General features: G+C 45.0%; 2 protein-coding genes across 4 annotated transcripts; one reads left to right on the top strand and one right to left on the bottom strand.

Moving 5' to 3' along the window:
* The first annotated feature begins 525 nt into the window (after window positions 1-525).
* On the top strand, window positions 526-4,585 carry LOC120641842. 2 transcript variants are annotated; one of them, XM_039918123.1, is made up of 5 exons: window positions 526-1,562; window positions 2,519-3,263; window positions 3,347-3,500; window positions 3,666-3,728; window positions 4,118-4,585. In XM_039918123.1, exons 1-5 carry the CDS (start codon window positions 794-796, stop codon window positions 4,247-4,249), a joined length of 1,863 nt encoding a protein of 620 aa, XP_039774057.1. In that variant the 5' UTR covers window positions 526-793; the 3' UTR covers window positions 4,250-4,585. The 2 variants fall into 2 exon arrangements, with proteins under 2 accessions (XP_039774057.1, XP_039774058.1); XM_039918124.1 differs by having other exon boundaries at window positions 3,350-3,500.
* Window positions 4,586-14,926: 10,341 nt separating this feature from the next.
* On the bottom strand, window positions 14,927-18,899 carry LOC120641843 (DEAD-box ATP-dependent RNA helicase 22-like). Of its 2 annotated transcripts, XR_005662430.1 has the most exons (9): window positions 18,468-18,899; window positions 17,673-17,960; window positions 17,240-17,362; window positions 16,505-16,932; window positions 15,954-16,272; window positions 15,575-15,727; window positions 15,348-15,476; window positions 15,176-15,204; window positions 14,927-15,016 (listed from the first exon to the last, which is right to left on the bottom strand). XR_005662430.1 is itself a non-coding variant. In XM_039918125.1 (8 exons), exons 1-7 carry the CDS (start codon window positions 18,870-18,872, stop codon window positions 15,393-15,395), a joined length of 1,800 nt encoding a protein of 599 aa, XP_039774059.1. In that variant the 5' UTR covers window positions 18,873-18,899; the 3' UTR covers window positions 15,060-15,204; window positions 15,348-15,392. The 2 variants fall into 2 exon arrangements, 1 of the variants encoding a protein (XP_039774059.1); XM_039918125.1 differs by lacking the exon at window positions 14,927-15,016 and having other exon boundaries at window positions 15,060-15,204.
* Window positions 18,900-19,958: the final 1,059 nt, after the last annotated feature.

Genomic DNA, 19,958 nt, shown 5'->3' on the forward strand with positions numbered 1-19,958 from the left:
AATAAAACAATGCATAGCAGTATGAATGCAACACTAAAAAAACAACCTTATTTAATTTTGAAAAGCAACCAATATTTTAGTGTTTACATACTAAATTCCCTGTGAAGAAAAATAAATGTTGAGAAAATTTTAGAATTATGAGAAAATTGTTGTTTTATTTTTAATTTTAATCACATCCTGAAATTCAAAAATTTCAGGGGTGACAACCACCCCTTTTACAATCCCCTCCGCTTTAGCTTTGCTTAAGAAGTAGTCCAGGGCATCCACAGCTAAGTGGAAGAGTAGTCTGCCGCGACTTGACCCAAGCTTTTATATTTCTTCGAAATACCGTACTAAAATTTAATAAGCGAAGAAAAGGAAAGGAAAAACTCAGCTAAGCAAACCGGCCCATGACTGTTGGAGTAGAAATGCGGTAATATCAGCCCAGAATATTGTTTCGGCTCCGTTGCGGTTTTTGGAAACGTGGGCCGCCTCCCGCGGGCCCGCGCCGTACGCTCTCTGCTTTGGCTGGCCGTCGTCGTCTTCTTCCCCACGCCGCCGCATCCACCTGCGCCTCGCCCCGGAGCCGCGCGGCGCAGCACCAGCTCCAGCCCAAGTCCAAACTCCAAACCCACTCGAAAACCTCCGAATTTCCCTCCACAAATTTTACGAAACCAGAGCTCTCCCGCCAATAACCCGCCCATTTCGACTACCATTCCTCCCCCCAAATCCGTCGCCTCCCTTCCCCAAATCGAGCGATCTCGCGCCGAGACAAACCCTTGCTTCCGCCGCCGACCCCCTCGCCCCCGCCGAGATGGACTTCACGGCGCCGTCCTTCTCGCTGGGCTTCGATTCGGATGACGATGACCCCGCTCCCCCGGCCAGGAGCGGCCCGTGCGAGCAGCCGCGAGGGTACGCGGCGCCCGATGCGCCGTCCTTCTCGCTAGGGATCGACTTCGACGACGACGTCGAGGAGGAGCCCCGGCTCCCCGCTGGAGGCCGCCAGGAGGAGCAGGCGCGGGTTTCCGCGGCGCCCGACCCGCCGTCGTTCTCTCTGGGCTTCGACCACGAAGACGACGACGGTGACATCCTTGCCGCCGAACAGCGTCACGAGCAGGCGCGGCCCCAGGTGGCGCCTCGTGTCCCCTCTTCGGTTGGCGCTGAAGATGAGGACGACGACTTTGTCCTCGCCGGTAGCAAGCAGCCTTCGCCGGAGACCACTCGATTCAAGCGACTGCGGAAGGGCCCTGCGCCGGCCCATCCGGCGCTAACTCCGCAGGTGCGGCGCTGTGAGGCGCCCGATGCACCCTCTTTCTCTCTGGGCTTTAGCGATGACGAGGAGTTCCTGGCTGACCACCAGCATCATAAGCAATCGAGACCACCGGCAGCGCCTCGTGCCCCCTCCTCGTTCAGTTTTGAAGATGAGGCCGACTTCTCCATCGCTGGTGACCGAAGGGCGGAGCCAGCCCAGATTGAAGCGACTCCACTTAAGCGGCTGCGCAAGGCACTGGGGGCAGTTGGGACTGAGAGTTTAGAAGATGAGATCGAAGATTGTACAACAGATGAGGATCGACCAATGCGAGGTGATCGCCTGAGGCCTGAGCTTATAACATTTTGCATTCATTTCTCTTATTGATTTCTGCTATAATTCTGCATCTAGAATGCAGTCATTCCAATATATTTTAGTGAGTCAATTTTATTCTATGTCATCGAAATATTTAGAGTTGACTAATTATCCAGCTTTGTTTGAAAACTTAAGGAATACATAGGATGCAGCAAATTCCTTACAAACCAGCTCAGAAAGAACACCGGTAATGTACAATGAATTGCAACATATAGAGATAAAGTGCCAACAGACCACCCAATAGAGTGATAGACTATCCAAATTAAACTGGAGAAATACAAGCACCAGTAGCTAGATATAGACAGGCAAAAGAATAGCAACCTTCCCATCTTTTATTGTGCACAAGCTATGCATTCAAATCTTTTGCAGTCATTGCTCGATTGATCGAACAACCACCCCTGAGCAGGCATTTCCCCTGCAATAAAAGATACTTTTGTAAATTACCTCAGCCTGATAAGAGACTAAAACCTCTTCAATGTCCATCTTACTTTGTGTCATCGAACACACTTTTGTTCTTGTTTGTCTCCTTTTACTTGTTAATTTATTGACCATCATGGGTTGAGATATGTTCTTGCTACAGGTTTACCACATCTATGACAACACCCAATTTATGCCATTAACGCAAACAAAATGCAGTCAGCAGCTTTCACTTGCAACCTAGCTTTCACTTGCAACCTGTCTATGATATACAATATTGCTGCCCAGACACTATCCTTTAGGCACATACGGGAACTCATTAGTTTGTAAGGACCTTTAAATCAAATTGAGTGTACAATGTAATATTAGCCTTTATTCGTGTTGTTTTATCTTGTAATTTTTTGTGTTTGCTTTTATTTATGGAATACTTCTATTGTAAGAAGTATTTGGCTATGTGCCTCTATGAATACATCATTGGGTTCTCATGTTTATTTCCAGATGTGCCACCTTCTGTTGGTAGTTGCAGCACTTCCAGCAACTCAAAATTCTCTCTGCTCAACCGTGGTGTCCTCATGACTCAGTCAGCAACCAAAACAAAGACATCAAAATTTACACAGACACCAAATTCTTCTGCTTCAAAATCTTTGGAAGAAAGCTGCACAAAGAAACTACTTCCTAAGATAACAATAAGCCCAATGAGGAAAATCCACTTGCTTCACTCTGATACAGATGCGGATGATGATGAAAATCAAAATAAAGCAAAGAAGCTGGTTAGTCCTGTTAAAAAGAGTCAAGAATTCATACACAAATATATGCAGGAAAAGCCTACGTTGCAACAAAACAGCATGCCCCAAGGGAGCACCACTGTGCAGAAGAGTGAAGCTACAATGAATGACAATTGGGCAACACCTGCCTTTGATGAGTTCTGCAATGAATACTTCAAATCTACAAACAATGCTGGATCTTCTCAACAGAAAGAAGGCAACAGTTTTTGTTGTTCCAAGGTTTCTCAACCCAAATACTCTATTGGTGAGATGGAAGGGAATTTCCAGCAACAAAGCACTTCAAGTGGAGCTGTACTAGATGACAGCCTGGATGGTCATCCTCCTGCTATGCATTATTTCTTCCACCATGACCCAAGGGTGCGTGATCTAGTCCGTGACAGGCTGCATCATTTCTTTCCAATTGGGGCAGGAAGTACAAGAGAAAATGAGCAAAGCAGAGGAGAAAGTCTCAGCTACAGGTGCATATCATGATCATTGCTTTTCAATCCTTTGAGTAGTGTCATTTGTCAATCGCTTCTAATTTTTGTCCTGTTTAATGCAGCAGGCAGTTCAGCTCGAGTATGACTGCTAATAATGACTGGGTGACTCCAAATAGAAGGATACCAGTTCCAACTGATGTTGGCAAAAGAAGGGTGCATGCCAGTGGAACACAATCTGGCTCTGGCCATTGGTTTACTGGTGATAACGGGAAGAAGGTAAGGCTGTATTTCTGGATTCCCAGTTCACCTGTTCTTAAACTTTTAGACAATGCAAAGTTATTTGGCCATTTTGTGCTACTTCAAGATTTTTTTTTCTTTTACCCTCTTCTTGAAGAAAGCAGATTCAATCATAATTTTTGCTTTGCTGGATTTGAGCTGCAGGTTTATGTCTCAAAAAATGGGCAGGAGTTGACTGGCCGAGATGCCTATCGACAATATAAAAAGGTAACGGAATACTATCTTTTCCTGTGATGTCCTTTTAGTCATGTTAGAAGAACTGTTAGTAGGTAATGGACTTATTAGAATTTATTTATTTTTCGATAAGGGAGATTTAAATTTAAATATCCCCTGCTTATAATTATGTCTACATTACCCCCAATACTGTTTGATTAGGGATTGAATTATTAAGAATGCACTTGGCGATCAATCATTTATATAGCTAGCATATTTACTTCACTATGGCCATTACCTGAACCAAACTTTCCTAGAACCTTTTAGAAAATGATGGAAAAGCTGATGATACTTTCAGAATAGAAAATTGTGTTAGCGAGCTAAAAGAAAACATGTGTCTGTTTTACTGCGTGCTGTTAACACCATCTCAATGTGCCTTACAGGAAAGTGGCAGGGGATTCAACAGGTACAGGAAGAAAGGTTCATCTGGAACCAAACAAGGTGGTGCTAAAGTGAAAGTTGAAACTGCGGCAAAGCAAGGCTCTAGTCGAGGTAGAGGAAAAAGGAAGCGGTGAGAGGCAGATCTGCTTGCCCAGCTTGACAATGGGCCGGATTCTATAGATAGTTTTTTGCCCTGTGTGTTTCACTTCATAGCTGATTTGTTGAAAGAACATGTAATAAGCTTCAATTGATCTCGATTTTCTTTAATGTCAGGAGGCACACATATACATCAATACATTATACATGGTTGGCGTGTGCTTGTAAATATTGTTAGCTTCTGCTGCATTACGGTATTCTATTGTTAGCCTGTTAGGTGCCATATGCAAAGGGATGGTACGCAGTGCGCACCACTGGATGTATAAAACATGATTACACTTTCGTAGCATTGATCAAGTAATGATTTCATGGTATGTAATTATGTATGCTTTGGGATTCGACTATCCATGATGTACACATGGGACAAACCAGATATACCCATTCATCATGGATAGTCGTCGTCTTGGTTTGCTATGGTTGGGGTCTCCATTTCTGACCCGGCTATGCTGTCTCTGGGCAGGCTCAACCTGAAACTGAGCACGCATGCAGACTGACGACAGTATCTAATGCAGCTTGTGTGCCATACGTCAGACTTTCTGAAGTGTAAACATATGAATTGCTGCGAGCCTACCCCCAACTTGCTTGGGACTAAAAAGGTTTTGTTGGTCGTGTAAACATATGTAACTTCGATCACTGCAATGGTGGGAGAATTGCTGTGTTTCATTATTCTGATCTAGTGTCAGGGCTTAGTTGCAGACTTTGTCCAGTCTGATAATGCATTAGATACATGGTGATGGAGACTTTCAATCTCATATTACCCCAGACATCAACTCATCAGTCATCATCATCATCTACCTGTTACTGGACGGTGCCTGAAAATCTGAACAACACGCGGAATGCAAACCTCAAGTTCTGAGGGTGTTTCAGTCTGTTTTCTCAACCTTTTTTTTGGCCTTCAGTAGATCAATTTCATTGACTCATCCAATTACCAGTATGCTTGGATTGGCCGCGAGATGAACTGGCCGTCTCGACGGCGCTCCCAGACTGACCACGACGGCGACAGCTTTTGAAGGACCGGACAAGCGACCAAAGGGGGGTGAATGGGAGCCTTAAAAAATTCTCCAAGAAAACAAGGTCTATGTCCCGAATTCAACCCGACGCACCTCTCTTCTAACCGCTAAGGTAACATAAGCCAATGAGTGACGAGTTCACTCTAGGAATGGTTAGGAAAAGCACGACGTAAAGCGGACACCGAAGATTAGCCGAAATGCCAAAAGCCCGACACTAGCGGAAGCCAACAACTCAAGCAAAAGCTACCACGAAAACTCTACTTGACCAAGCATGTGATGAATCAATAATAAGCACATCTCAAAATAAGTGGAAGCAAAGCTTATACAACTAGCCGGTCAAAAATCTCATCAAAAAGATTAGAGCTAAACACAACAAAAATAACAAGAAAGATATATTCTCAACAAGAGATCATTGCAAACACCCATATATGCATCACAAGTCATGTCAAAGTTTGTTGAAATCAAGTGCCTACTTCTTTTGGTAGACATCATGTAACAGCTAAGCAACCAAGGATATCATCGTTAAGCACAAAAGACTTGATCAAAACATTTATATCAAAGCTCATTCAATTTTTCATTTTATGCAAGAAAATCAAGTCACATGAAGTGCCTTTGCGGCACAAAGAAGCCATGCCCCCCCTTGGATGCATCATGGGCTAAACATTTGCAATGATACCTAGATCAAAGATCCAATTGCAAAGAACATGAATTCCAAGCAAAAGCTAAGCACGGGGCTAGCATACAAGCAAAAGCAATTCATAACCAAGCAGTTACCCATGGGTGATAAGCATTTCAAGTTTTTATAAAACAGATTAGCAAGTGATTTAGAAGAATATGATATGATAAAATCGTCACGAGCATAACCTGCATAAGCTGCATGATCACAAACACATGCACTAGTTCACAAATAGCATAAGTAATTACTCATGATATATAGGAGAAGCTTAGCTAGTGCATAGTGTACAAGATGCAATATGATACAAAGACAATGCATGAATATATCACAAGAATGATCAAAAGCCAAATAAAAAGGCTAACTTTACAAAATGATACACATGCAAATGCAAAGTTAGAAGAGGCGGGATTCAGCTCAAGATCAAGAAAGCTCAGAGGAGTTGGACAAATCCTTTGAACAAATATCGAAGAACTTCAAAGCAAGTGAAGAACATCCAAGGATCCAATTGAGTACCATGAGAAAGATACCAATTGAAGGACAAAAATGGATACCAATTAGTAATTAAAAGTAAATTGCAAATCCAACACAAGTTCTTAATCTAAACTCCCCCTCAAAAGAAGCCAAACTCCCCCTCAACCAAGGACATCTAGCAAAAGCAAAACTAGGAAGAAGAGTCACACAAAAACCATATGAAAGACCAAAGTTCGGCTAGGCGGCGACTACTCGCGACTAGTCGCTGGGCGAAGCCCGTCGCCGTGACTAGGGGCATAGTCGTGCATCGCGGCGCTAGGCGGCGAGTAGGCGGAGCTAGGCGGCGATTAGTCGTGCTAGGCGGCCGCGGACGTGGCGCGTAGGCGCGCGAACGCGAGGGCGGCCAATTTTGGCCCGCCAAATCGGAGCGTGGGAGGAATTCCCGCGCGGCCAGGCCTACGCGCGGCAACAAGACCCAGGCGTGGGAGGATTAGGAGGGAGCGCGGCGCCATTCGCTCGTCCCCGCGCAAGATTTGGTCGTCCCCGCCGCCGGTCCTCTTCCTCCTGCCCGCCGGTCCTGCTCCTCCCCTGCTCGTCCAAGCTCGTCCCCTGCTCGTCCCCGACTCGCGCGCCGCCGGTCCTGCTCGTCATCGACTCGCCGCCGCTGATCTTGCTCCTCCTCTGTTCCTCCCCTGCTCGTCCCCGACTCGCGCGCCGCCGGTCCTGCTCGTCGTCGACTCGCCGCCGCCGGTTGTGCTCCTCCTCTGCTTCTCCCCTGCTCCTCCCCGACTTGCGCGCCGCCGGTCCTGCTCGTCGTTGACTCGCCGCCGCCGTCCTGCTCATCCTCGACTGGAACTCCTCCCCGCCGGCCACCCCAAGTACCCAAGGTGAGCTCCCTTCCCTCCCATGCTCCTCTCCCCTCCCATGCCGGCAGCTCCTCCCCTGCTCATCTCCCCTGTATGACTGAATCTGCATATGTTTGTTCAATCAGTGAAGTCTTTTGTTTACTGAATGAGTCTACTGAATATGAGACTACTGCTGTTGTCATCATTAGTTAACAGATCAGATTTCCTACTGAATGATTGCAGTTGCAGTTTACTTAATGTCTAATGTGCATGCTCTGTTCCCTGTTCTCTGTACTGCGGTTCATTGGTGAACTCTTGATTTGAATGTAGGATGTCGACAGAACAAGGTGATTCTGCACCAGATGCAGGAACTGAGGCAACTAATCTCCTGAAAAGGAACTCAGATGATGTTGGATGGGAATATGGTGTTCTTGTTGATGCTAGCAACAAAGACAAGGTGAAGTGCAAGCTCTGTGACAAGGAGATGAGAGGAGGGATTCATAGGTTGAAGGAGCATTTGGCTCATGAAGGAAAGAATGTGAAAAAATGCATAGCAAGAACACCACTGGCTATGGAGGCTAAAGAGAAGTGCAAGAAGGCACTAGCTGATGCAAAAAGGAAGAGAGAGGAGAAGACTGTTCGTGAGCTAGAAATTAGAGAGAAGTTAATGTATCTAGGGTTGGAACAGATTCAGATGAAGTCACCTGTGTTGGAAGTTCACAGCCCCATAAATTAGGACCCATTGACAAATGGACACGTGCTATTGATCCTAAAGCTACCAAGTCTGATTCTTTGAAGCAACAGCAGCTGAACAAGGAACTTTGGAAAGAAAGAACCAATGAGGTGCATAAGTACATTGCAAGATGGGCCTATACACATGGTAAATTGCTAGTATACTATGTTGTTTTTACATTTCAAAGTTCATTTGATGTTTTCCTGTACTGAACACTAATTATGCTTCTTTCAATGTTGTGCTGGCCGGAATTGCTTTCAATGCATGTGATAATGATGAGTTCAAGAAAATGTGTGAAGCAATTGGACAGTTTGGTCCAGAACTTGTACCTCCAACTCAAGATGCACTGCGAGGGAAGTTGCTGGAAGAAGAATATGAAAGAACCAAGAGTTTGCTGCAGGAGCGTGAAGTCGAGAAGATGAAAAATGGGTGTTCTATTATGACTGATGCTTGGTCAGATAGGAAGAGGAGAAGCATAATGAATTTGTGCACCAATTGTGCTGATGGAACCTCCTTCATCAGCTCTAAGGAGATGTCACATGTCTCACATACCAGTGAGGTCATCTTTGATCTTGTGGACAAAGCAATTGAAGAGATTGGTGTAGACAATGTGGTGCAAGTAGTGACTGACAATGCCTCTAACAACATGGGAGCAAAGAGGCTATTGGAAGAGGAGAGACCACACATATTTTGGACCTCTTGTGCAGCTCACACAATCAACCTTATGCTCTAAGGAATTGGCAACATGACTCGGTTCAAGAAAGTGGTTGACCAAGCAAAGGCATTTACCATATTTGTCTATGGCCACACAAGGACATTGGAGTGCTTGAGATACTTCACAGAGGGGAAAGAGGTAGTGAGGCCAGGGGTGACTAGGTTTGCTTCAAACTTTCTCACTTTGAGTAGCATCCAAGAGAAGGACCAGTTAAGGAAGATGTTCATAGTAGGTGGGACTCATTGAAGGATGTGAAATCAAAGAAAGGAAAAGAGGCAACAGCAACTATATTGAGTCCAAGCTTTTGGAAGGATGTGAAGCTAACATTGACTGTTTTTGAGCCATTGGTCAAAGTCCTCCATTTGGTTGATGGGGATGTGAGGCCATCCATGGGTTTCCTTTATGGAGAATTACTAAAGGCAAAGAGACAGATCAAAGAGGCCTTTGGAAATGTTGAGGCTCGGTTCAAGGATGTAATAGCTATTATTGACAAGAAGATGAATGGAAGACTTGATTCTTCATTGCATTTGACAGCCTATTTGCTGAATCCTCACTATAGCTATAGTGGCCCATCAATCTTTGATCAGCCCAAAATATCAGAAGGGTTTATAGCTTGTGTTGAGAAATTTTATTATCATGATGAGGACATGCAACATCAGGCTGCCAACATTGAACTAAAGAAGTTTCAGAATAGAGAAAGACCCTTTAGCAAGAAGGTTGCTAGGACTTTTGAAAACTTTGATTACAACCCAGTTAGAGCTACTTCCTATAAGCTTGCATGGCTCATGGCTGTTTGTTGTTTGCTGTTTTCTAAACTAATAGAGGTGTTTTTTTTTTATTTCAGCATCATGGCGGAGACTGTATGGATATGAAACACCAGCTTTACAGAAGATGGCTACAATGATCCTATCTTTGACATCAAGCTCTTCTGGTTGTGAAAGAAATTGTAGTGGATTTGAAGGGGTTAGTACCTATCTATTATGAACATTTCAGTTTCAGCAGCATTACAATTAAATTGTAGAACTGAGAATTTTCTTTTTAAATTGTAGATACACACTAAGAAGAGGAATAGGCTTACTACAACCCGCCTCAACAAGCTGGTGTATATCCAATTCAACTCCAAGCTGCTTAGTAAGAGAGAAAAGATCAAGTCAAACAAAATCACTGATGTTCTCTTGTCTAGTGATACAACTGAAGCTCAAGGTTTTCTCCAAGAGGGTGGGGATGATTGTGCATTAGTTGACTTTAGAGATGGGGAGGAAGATGAGATGGAAGGCACAGGGATACCTTGGTCTGTCATTGGAGAGGCAGTGGGAGCAGATGAACAACTTGAGCTGCGTAGAAGTGCAAGAGTGAGGGAGCTCTATGCAGAAGAATAATTTGAGTCTGAAGAAGAAGAGTATGAAGATGAAGATCTGTGCTACAGTGAAGATGAAATATGATCTGGACCATCTCCATCTAGTAGTGAAGCCTTTTGTGATGCCCTAGTCTTATGAACTGCAGCTGTGTCACTTTGTGTCTGTGTGTCTTCTTTTGTGATTTGTGAGACCTGAACTAAGAACTATGTGCTTGTGCTGTCCTTTATTTATAAATTGTGTTGTGCACTTGTATTACTGTCATATCCACTTGTATTGTAATTACTAGCTGCTGATATGGTGTGCTCAACTGCTCATGGATGGGAGGCTGCTGAAATCATCCAGATAAGTCACAATTTAGTGTTTTCTATTTTTTTGAAGAACAACTAGCTGTCTATTGACTAATTTATATACCTGGCCAAATGGGCCAAGCCCGTTGGGCCGGCACTGACACGGCACTAACCAGCACGGCCCAAAAACGGCCTAGTTCGAGGCCCATCGTGCCCGTGCCTGGCACGGCCCAGTGGTAGTGCCGTGCCTGGGCCTTTATACCGGCCCGTAGTGCCGGCCCGGGCACGGCACGATTTAATGGGCTGGGATGATGCGGCCCGGTCATTTCCAATCGTTGGATCATTTGAGATGAACTATCACCGTTGGATCACAAGAAGCTAACATATATAAAGACCAAACCCTATTCTTTTCCCACCTCAGCGCCGCCGCCCCGCTAATGCATCGCCTCCTCTCCCCGTCTCCCGTCCGTCTCCTTTCCTCCCATGGCCCTCTCTATCTCTCTCTCGTGTAGCAGTACAAGATGCAAGTGCTCCAAGCTCCGATAGTCCGATTCCCATCCCTCGTGTAGCAGTGATGGCGGAGCGGCCGCGCGAGGAAGCGAGCGCATCGGCGGCGGCGGTGTCAGGCGCAAACTACAGTGACGACGAAGTGCGCTCCCGCGGCCAGGCTCGACGACGCGTCGGAGCTGTGGTGTGGCATGACGAAGCGGCGGCGCGACGGTGCGGCGGAGCCTCGGCGCGGCGCCGTGGCGAGCCGGCACTGGCACGACGGGGCCGCCGTGCCTAAGGGCACGACACGGCACGGCCAGCCGCCCGTAGGGCCGTGCTAGTGCCTAGCTCTCAGCACGGTGGCCCGAGGCGGCACGGCACGGCGAGGCACGAGCCCGGCATAGTGCCGTGCCGTCTAGTGCCGTGCCCGATCGTGCTCGTGCCAATGCCGTGCCGTGCGGCCTGTTTGGCCATGTATACTAATTTACTAACTACTAGCTGTCAAAATGTGTTGCAGGAGCTAGGAACATGCAAGAGTAAGCTCAGCTAGGAATCAGATATGTCTACTGGCCCTCTTTTTATACTTACTGTGACTCATATATAGTAGTTATATACATATATATATATAGTTATATACATAATATATATATATATATATATATATAATTTATGGCTATATTGCCAAAACGCCTAGAAAAACGCCTAGAAGCGCCTAGGACCGAGTACTCCCGACTAGGCGCTAGGCAATGGGTCAGCGCCTAGATTCCGCCTAGCGCCTAGCTGAACTTTGTGAAAGACTCCAAAACCAATTACAAGGGAGGGAGACTCAAAGAAGGAGCAAAATGCAACTCGATGACATGACAAGCCCAAACCAAATTAAAGCTCAACTCATGTTAAACAATGTCACGAAGATATCAATTTTGAGGGATTAAAGCATTGCAACATGATACCAATTAAATGAATAAAAGTATGGGCTTACAAACATGTCAACTAGTTACAAAAAAATTATACAGACAGACAAATAAAAAATGATACCAAATAAACATACCATTTGAACAATTTGAAGCATATAAGAGATCATGGCACGAGATTCATAAGGATCACACACTATCATCAAAAGATGACTAGTCCACCAAGATATCTTATAAAGCTAGCAAGACAAGATATACACGAGGATCACACATGCTAACATGAAAAAAGTGGCTAGCCTACCAGGGTATATACACAACTAGCACAAGGAAATCATGCAAACAGTACACAAGAGATAGCAATAGAGTACAAAGGGATGAACTCACTATACAAGTGTACAAAACTCATGAAAGCCATACAAACGGTGTGGAGAACCATCAAGTCTTCATCACCTCAAGCAAAAGATCAAGTCCCTTCGAGCTCATGTTCTCCACCCGCATCCCTGTTCCTAACACACAAGGAGATAAGCAAATCCGAGTCTTGGATCCCGAAGGGTTAGCAAGCATATATTTGGAAACCCAAGACTTGGCCATACGTGTAAAAGATGTACTCAACTTATCATGTGGGTTAGCATGATGCAAATACTGGTTTAAATGAGATGATTTTGAAACACTCTTGGAATCATACCTCAAGAAGCAACTCGATAGGAAGAACAAGAGCTACTATTAGCAAAAAGACAATGATCCCTCGAGGTCTTAAGAGAAGAACCAACACAAGCACCGTGAGAACCACGTCGTGGACCAACACAAGAAGAAATAGAAGCATGTCCACGGTTATGGCCAAACCTATTAGAAAAGAAGTCATAGAATCCATCAACAAAATCCGACTTCTTACTAGACACACAAGTGTTCATGCTACGAGACAAGCAATGAACAACCATAGGTCTAGAAGCACGAGCTCGCCGCAAGCGTCTTGCACGACGGTAGCAAAAGCTCTCTTGGTGCCCATCTTTCTCACAAAAAGAGCAATGGTACAAAGGCCTATTTGGAGGCACGGTCCGTGAGGACGAATTTCCATTCTCATTCAAGTGAGAAGTCCCTTGGGACATAGAGCAAAAAGCGTCAACATTCAACTTGGTGCCAGATTTTGAATCACACGTGCCATGAGAAAGGCTACGTGACTTCTTAAAAGCTTTGGCACGCACACGTCGCTCGTGCTTGACACAGCAAAAACAAAATTCAACGGTATGCCCATCTTTCTTGCAAAAGGTGCAATGGAATTTCGGTTTAGAAATATAAGCTCCACAGAAGTGAGAAGCACTCTTTCCATCTGAATTATCTTGGGCAATACTGGAAGAAGTAACAAGCTTAGGAATAGCTATGCAAGAGCTATCCGAAGCACAAGCAGAAGTGTTAACATCCAAAGACTCACGCTCAACAGAAGAAGTCAACTCCGATTGGGAAGGAGCAACTTTGAAAACACCAACACCGGAGTGACAAAAAATATGAGAATCAAAAGACTTAGCAATCAAACTCTTGTATCTCTTGCTCAAAGACTCATTCTCAAATTTGAGACGATCACAAGTACCACACGGAGCACTTCTCAAATTATCCAGCTCCTTCTCAATGCACTTTGCATATGTGGTACGCAAGAGATCAATTTCCTTCTCAAGGTTGGCACTCGTCTCATTGTGCTCAACCAACTTGGCGCTCATATCATCGCGCATTTGTTTTAAAGCTAAAATCTCATTTTCCAAGTCAATACATGATGTGCAAATAAGTCCGCAAAAACAATCATTATCATTCACATCAGGCAAAGTATCATGAATATCACAAGAAGTTGAGCAAAAATTATCATCAAGAATAAAAGAGCACTTGGTACAGGGCATAAATTGCATTCTACAAATTTCAGCCCTAGCATGCTCAAGTTGTTCTACACATGTGGTGTGAGTCAACTTCAAATTATCAATTTCAGCCTGCAAAGACTCACAAGAGCCACATGACAAATAGGCATTTGATTTCAACAAAGCAATCTCATTTCTAGCCATATCAAGATCATCATTCAATACAATACAAGACTTGCATGGCATAGATGCGTTGAATTTGTTGTCAGCTTCGCCACGCACCGTCGACCGCCATGCCGCATTCTATACCTGCATATCACGAGTCAAGAGATACATCAAATCCACACGATATTGTTAATCACTCATCATTCAAGAGTGACCACACCACCACCATTGGTTGTCAGCTTGAGGGCGAGGAGATGCAGAGCTATGGCGACTACTACTCTAGGAAGAGCAGCAGGCGGTACTGGCGTAGCGGAGAAGGGGCGGCGGGTGGATCCGGTGGAGCGTACCCTCCGCGACCTGAATTGCTGATGCAGGGCGCCGCTCCCACGGCTTCCGTTTCCAATTGTCGTCTCGCGTGCACAGCCTATCCTTCTCTAGTCATTGCCATTAACGGCCGGGGTCATGGTGCGAAGCTGCTTTTGGGAGGCAGAAGAGCCAGGCGAAGCAGAGAAACTCTTTCAGCCTTATTCAGTCACGGATGCTGTACGACAGAGCTGCAAATCTCATCGAGCTGGAGAAGGATGCGGTGTGAAAATTCAGAGAAGAAACCACACTACATCCAGCGTTGGCTCAAGGCTGGCACGATCAGAACTGCTGATTACGTACTTAATAGGGCACGCACGCATGGTCGATTGCTGAGGTTACAACGAATTTGATAAGGTTAGCGCCTTTAATGACTTCGTGCAGGTTTCTGACGAAAGACTTGGTCAGCAGCCGTACAACAAAGTGGCAACAACAGCATTCGACATGAGCACGCAGAGTTCCTAATTTTTTTCCTCTTCATTTCTCGCCTTCTCGGTCCACTCATGTTATCGGGCCTGGATTTTGTATAGTGCTGAGGACAAGTCAGGATACGATCCTGTTTAGTTCCCAAATAATTTCCTACAGTATCCGTCACATCAAATTTTTTGGATACATGCATAGAGTATTAAATGTAGTTGAAAAAAATAATTAATTACACAGTCTAACTGATTAGCACGAGATGAATCTTTTAAGCTTAATTAGTTCATGATTGAACATTATTTATCAAGTAACAACGAAATGTGCTACAGTACCAAAACCCAAACATTTTCGCGAACTAAACACAGCCATAGTTGTACAGAGAGTCTACACTTTCGTCATTGATTCAACGCATTACATCTGGAAAATCACTTCCATCCAATATATATGTTGCAGCACTCAATACAACAACATAGCCTTTTTTTCACCAAGCAAGTTGGGATAGGCTAGAGATGAAACCCGAAAGAAATAAGTTCAAAGTTCAGGCACATTGATAGCTAGTCTCCAAACGCTCCTATCCAAAACTATCTCTTTAGAAATATTCCAATCCTTAAGCACTCAATGTAATACAAAAACATTCATCACCAACAATCACTGCGTTCGGCAGGCTGGAGCTGGAGGCTGGAGCTGGAGTGGTGTGAGAGAAAAATACTGTTGGGCTGGCTGGAGCTGGAGTGGTGTGAGAGAAAAGTACTGTTGGGCTGGAGCTGGAGCAACAAGCCGAACGCAATGAATAAAGGAGAAAAAGCTATCCGTTGTCCTCTCTACAAATTTAGTTGGTCACGCTAGAGACGCTTCCCGTCTCTGTAGTGCTTGCTTCTTCAACTTGTTGCGGAAGCTCCTTTTCCTACTAAACGCTCTCTCCTGTTCAACCATAATGTTACTCTGTATCTAAGCACTTTTCAAGGAAAAAAAAACTATAACCATGCCAAATGATGAAAAGAACGAAGAGAGAGTCTTACCACTGGTTGGGCCAATTCCTCTGCTTGACGGACGGCTCTTACAAGATCACTATTTGCCTCTGTGTATAGGCTGGTCACAATGCCAGACTTGCCAGCTCTGGCTGTGCGACCCACCCTGTGCAAAAAATCAACAGCACAGGCAGCAAATTCCGCCTACAGAAGCAAAGAACAATAGATAAACCTTCTGATGAGATTATACCACCCAAAAGAAATTACAATGTAGCTGGGTTACTCGAGCAATATGACAAAGAAACAATTTTGTATGCATAATTTGCATGATTGTTTCCATAATAATATGAAAATTTCAGTAGTATGATATTGACGCCAAAGTAGATGGCATCAAGAAATTTAATTTAGCAACAGCACCGTTGGAACATACCTGAATGACATGAGAAACATTCGGGACATCAAGCCCACGGGCAGCAGCATCAGTGCATACAAGCACACCACCATTTTCCCGAAAAGATTGCAAATTATTAGCTCTTTCCTCTAATGAACTCTCACGATGGTACAAGATGCATGAAATGCCAACTCGCTGCAATATGTCAGAGACTGAATTGGCAGCATCAACAGTGTTTGTGAACACCATAGTTCGTTTTGGTGCATCATGATCTTTACTCTTTAGGCCATATTTTACTGCATCTATAAGAGCATCAACTTGTGTATCAGCAGTGACCTCTATCCATCTCCGCTCTAATCTGCATACAAGACACATTATATATTAGATATGTGGAAGTTAAGGCGGGGATATGATATGAAGAAAACAAAACAAATTGGGGATTTATAAGAGAAAGGGCACAATTTAATTGTAATGCTGAAGAGGAATACCATTTTATGCTCATGCTGAACAAAATAGACAAGGAAGTTCAAAAAGAAGAACCCTCACCAGAGAGGGCATCTAAAGGCCTTTAGTCAAAACAAAGTGGATACCTGGGGTTGTGACGATGCAGATAAGTTCCACTAACCCATACAGCATCAGGAAACATTCGCTTCAATACACCACCAGCAGTCTTTTTGCCACTCTGAGGAAGGGTGGCAGCGACAAAGACATACTGCTTGCTCCGTTTATATATTTTTCTAACCCTCCTCCAGTCCTTGCGTGCCCCAACAGGACTATTCTCCACCTTGCCTGATCTATCTCGAACAAGGTTGCCTTCATTTTCCTCATCAGAACCACTGAATTCAGCACCCTCAGAGTCTGAATCCTCATGATATTCATCGTCACTCCCAGGTGATACTTCCTTTCCAGCATCTAGTGCTCTAGACAGTAACTTTTCATCAAATCTCAGCATATGGATAAGACGAATGACCTGGTTCTCAAAACTTCCACAAAGTAGCATGTCTGCCTCATCAAACACCTATTCCAAAAATACAACTATTAGGACTTTCTGGTAGTCGCAAGACCAAGTACTGCCGTTCAAATGTTTGCCTTAAAACGGAACAGACACACGAATAGGGAAATTTAAGAAATCCTCACAAACAGAAAAAACTACAGAGATACTCAATTCTTAACTACAAGCAATTCCAGATATTTCTTATGCAGGCAACAGGAAATGAAAAAGGCGAGACGACTATTATAGCTTTGCCAAGCAGACTCAGATAATGGTTAAATAAAACACAAAATATAAATTTGATAGAAAAGAAATGTTTTGCTCGAGTACTTACTACAAATTTTACATTACGCATGAATCTCTCTCTTCGCCTCTTTTCTGGATCATAGTCAAATAGATAATTCAAGAGAGCAGCTGGGGTGGCTACGAGAATATCTGGATGTACAGCTGGCCAACCCTGCCAATGCAAATAAAGAAAAACATGGCCATAAGTTATACCAGAATAAGTTTCTGCTACATCAATGCACAAGGTGCTGTAAGAGTTCTGCTTCCAATAGGAAGCTAAAAGTTTAAACAAAGGCCCCTGCTAATCACATAAAAGAGACATTAGGAAACAGATCTGTTACCGCAAAGTCAAGATTATTAAAATGGGTATTCAGATTTGGAATGTGATATGTCTAATTATAAATTTATCTATAAGTTGGACAAGGAAAAAATGAGTTTACCATACTATCAATTAGCATACACTGTTTTCAGATAGAGCATACCTTCGGTCCACAAACAGCCGCAGCACTTTTAAGTGGTTCACCAGACTCGTCAAGCAATGAATTAGCCATGCGAACAACTTGCTCGCACAGCATGACATTGGGACAAAGGACCAACATGATGTCATGGGCCCCTGGGGCAGTGCCCTGGGAATTATCATCTTCTGTGCTAGAAGGTTTGGAGCACAATTTTTCAATCAAGGGAACCAGGTAACCATGGGTTTTTCCACTGCCAGTCTCTGCGGCAACAATTACATCATTCGCTGTGAGAACATGTGGTATACAGGCTGCCTGCATAACATTTTAAACTTTGTGTAAGTGTCATTCATGCAACAACAGGCACTGAACAAGACAGTTTGAACGTACAACTCCAAGTAAAACTACTATTATGTTACCATCTGATCAAATATTTATTCAGAAGGTGGTTGTAAAAAAAAATGCCAAATCCAATCACAACTATGTGGCCAAAAAAAAACAATAAAGATAAGTCTCTCAGAGTGATGACAACACAAGTAAGTTTGTAGCAAAAGGGTCTAAATTTCTAACAGTTTGCAAATGGCAAAGGTATATATGGTCATGTCACCTGAATCCTCTAGTGTTTTCAATCACCTATCCAGATAATAATGTGGTTGCAATGTTAGGTGCATGATGCCAGGGGTTACAATTTCGAACTAGAAAATGTTGAACGGCTGATGTTAAACAGGCGTGAGACGATGACACGATCTATGACATTTCGTCGAGCACGTGGCGTGTGTCGCAGCTGCCAGCAGCAGCAGCGGAGCGCGCGAGAGCCTTTACCTGGACAAGGGAGGGCCTCGCGAGCCCGGCGCCGCGCAGGGCGGAGGCGACCCGGTCGGACACGCCGAGGGAACCCCACGACGTGCTCTCCTCCGCGAAGAAGCCGTCGCCTGCGCCGTCGGCCTCGGCCGCCGCGGTGGCGAGCGCGCGCGGCCTCGCAGCGAGCGAGAGGAGGCGCCACGGCCGCGCCGGCGCCGCGAAGAGGAGGAGGCGGTGGTGGTGCGCGGCGAGACGGGAGGAGGCGCGAGGCCGGAGGCCCGCGACGCGGAGGAGCGTGAGCGGCGCGAGGCGCAGCGCCATGGCGCGGGCGTTGGTGCAGCAGAGTGGGACGGGCTCGACGAAATCGGCTAGGGTGTGGAGGCTTTGCCTGCGCGAGCAGGAGAGCGAGCGCAGCGCAGGCCGCATGCCCGAGATGGGCCGAGCGAGCGTGGTGCCTTGCTGCTGGGCCGTCACCTAGGGCCAGTCCAGTCCGCGGTGACAGCAGACAAGGCGTTTTTTTATATATTTTTTAAATCATTTTTTACATAAATATATTTTCGGTTTCATAATTTACAGATTTATACCCCTACCGCCCGGCTGCGGGGCGGCCGGCCCCCTGACGCCCTCCTGCCGGGCGGTAGGGACCTTAATATAAATAAAATTTATTTTTAATCGCATTTTGGCCTCTGGGGGAGGCTGCCGCCCGGCAGCCGGGCGGTAGGTACCCGCCGCCCGGTGGCGGGGCGGTAGGCCAGGCAGCCGCCCGGCAGGGGGCGGCAGGCTTCCCCCCTATATAAAAGGCTGAGCTTCCCCCTCCCCTCTCATTTGCTTCCCACGACATCCAGAGAGGGGGAGGGAGAGAGGAGGGGTGAGGGAGGGAGTTGCAGTGGCGAAGCTCTGCCGGATTTTGGATTCGAACCGCAGGTAATAAATATTTCTTAACTTTCTCATTCTAAATTTTTTGTATGTTTCATTCTATAATTAGTGTATGCAGCAGTAATGATATTTTAGCGATTTAGGTACTGTTTTTATTATAATTTAGGTAGAATTAGGATTAGTTTTTAGAAAAACCATTTAGGTTTACCAACCATTTTTGTGGTATTGATTAGTTGTTTAATGCAAGAAATTTTTTGAAAAATGCTCCGAAATTATAGAAAATGCTAGAAAAGTATATGAAAATTTCAGATAAATCAGGTCCAACGCCATGACCACAGGTAACGATTCATATGTCATTTCAGTGACTATGCATTGTACAGTTAACTAATCATATTTGACTAAAATGTTTTTAATATTTAGTTTGTCGAGGACTGGTCAACCATTCTCGAACATGTGGGTGACAAGGGTGCAGCCTTGGGTCGATGGCTGGGACCAGGCAGAGGAGAACGTAGCATTTTCGACCCCTGCACACACGGAGGCTTCGTACAGGGCGTACCTGAGCTGGTACGAGCCTAAACTCGTTACCGCTTGCTATATGCTGACATGCATCCACAGCCGCATGTTGCGACCCCACAG

Source organism: Panicum virgatum, chromosome 7K (genome assembly GCF_016808335.1).
Source record: "Panicum virgatum strain AP13 chromosome 7K, P.virgatum_v5, whole genome shotgun sequence".
Taxonomy (NCBI): domain Eukaryota; kingdom Viridiplantae; phylum Streptophyta; class Magnoliopsida; order Poales; family Poaceae; genus Panicum; species Panicum virgatum.

Excerpts from the sequence above, each read along its gene's own strand:
- LOC120641842 (XM_039918123.1), top strand. The coding sequence starts at position 794 with ATGGACTTCACGGCGCCGTCCTTCTCGCTGGGCTTCGATTCGGATGAC. Across the intron at positions 1,563-2,518 it reads TGAGGATCGACCAATGCGAG|ATGTGCCACCTTCTGTTGGT; the intron begins GTGATCGCCTGA and ends GTTTATTTCCAG. Across the intron at positions 3,501-3,665 it reads CTGGTGATAACGGGAAGAAG|GTTTATGTCTCAAAAAATGG; the intron begins GTAAGGCTGTAT and ends TTTGAGCTGCAG.
- LOC120641843 (XM_039918125.1), bottom strand. The coding sequence starts at position 18,872 with ATGCGGCCTGCGCTGCGCTCGCTCTCCTGCTCGCGCAGGCAAAGCCTC. Across the intron at positions 16,933-17,239 it reads TGCGTAATGTAAAATTTGTA|GTGTTTGATGAGGCAGACAT; the intron begins GTAAGTACTCGA and ends TTTTTGGAATAG. Across the intron at positions 15,728-15,953 it reads ATGTTTCTCATGTCATTCAG|GCGGAATTTGCTGCCTGTGC; the intron begins GTATGTTCCAAC and ends TTGCTTCTGTAG.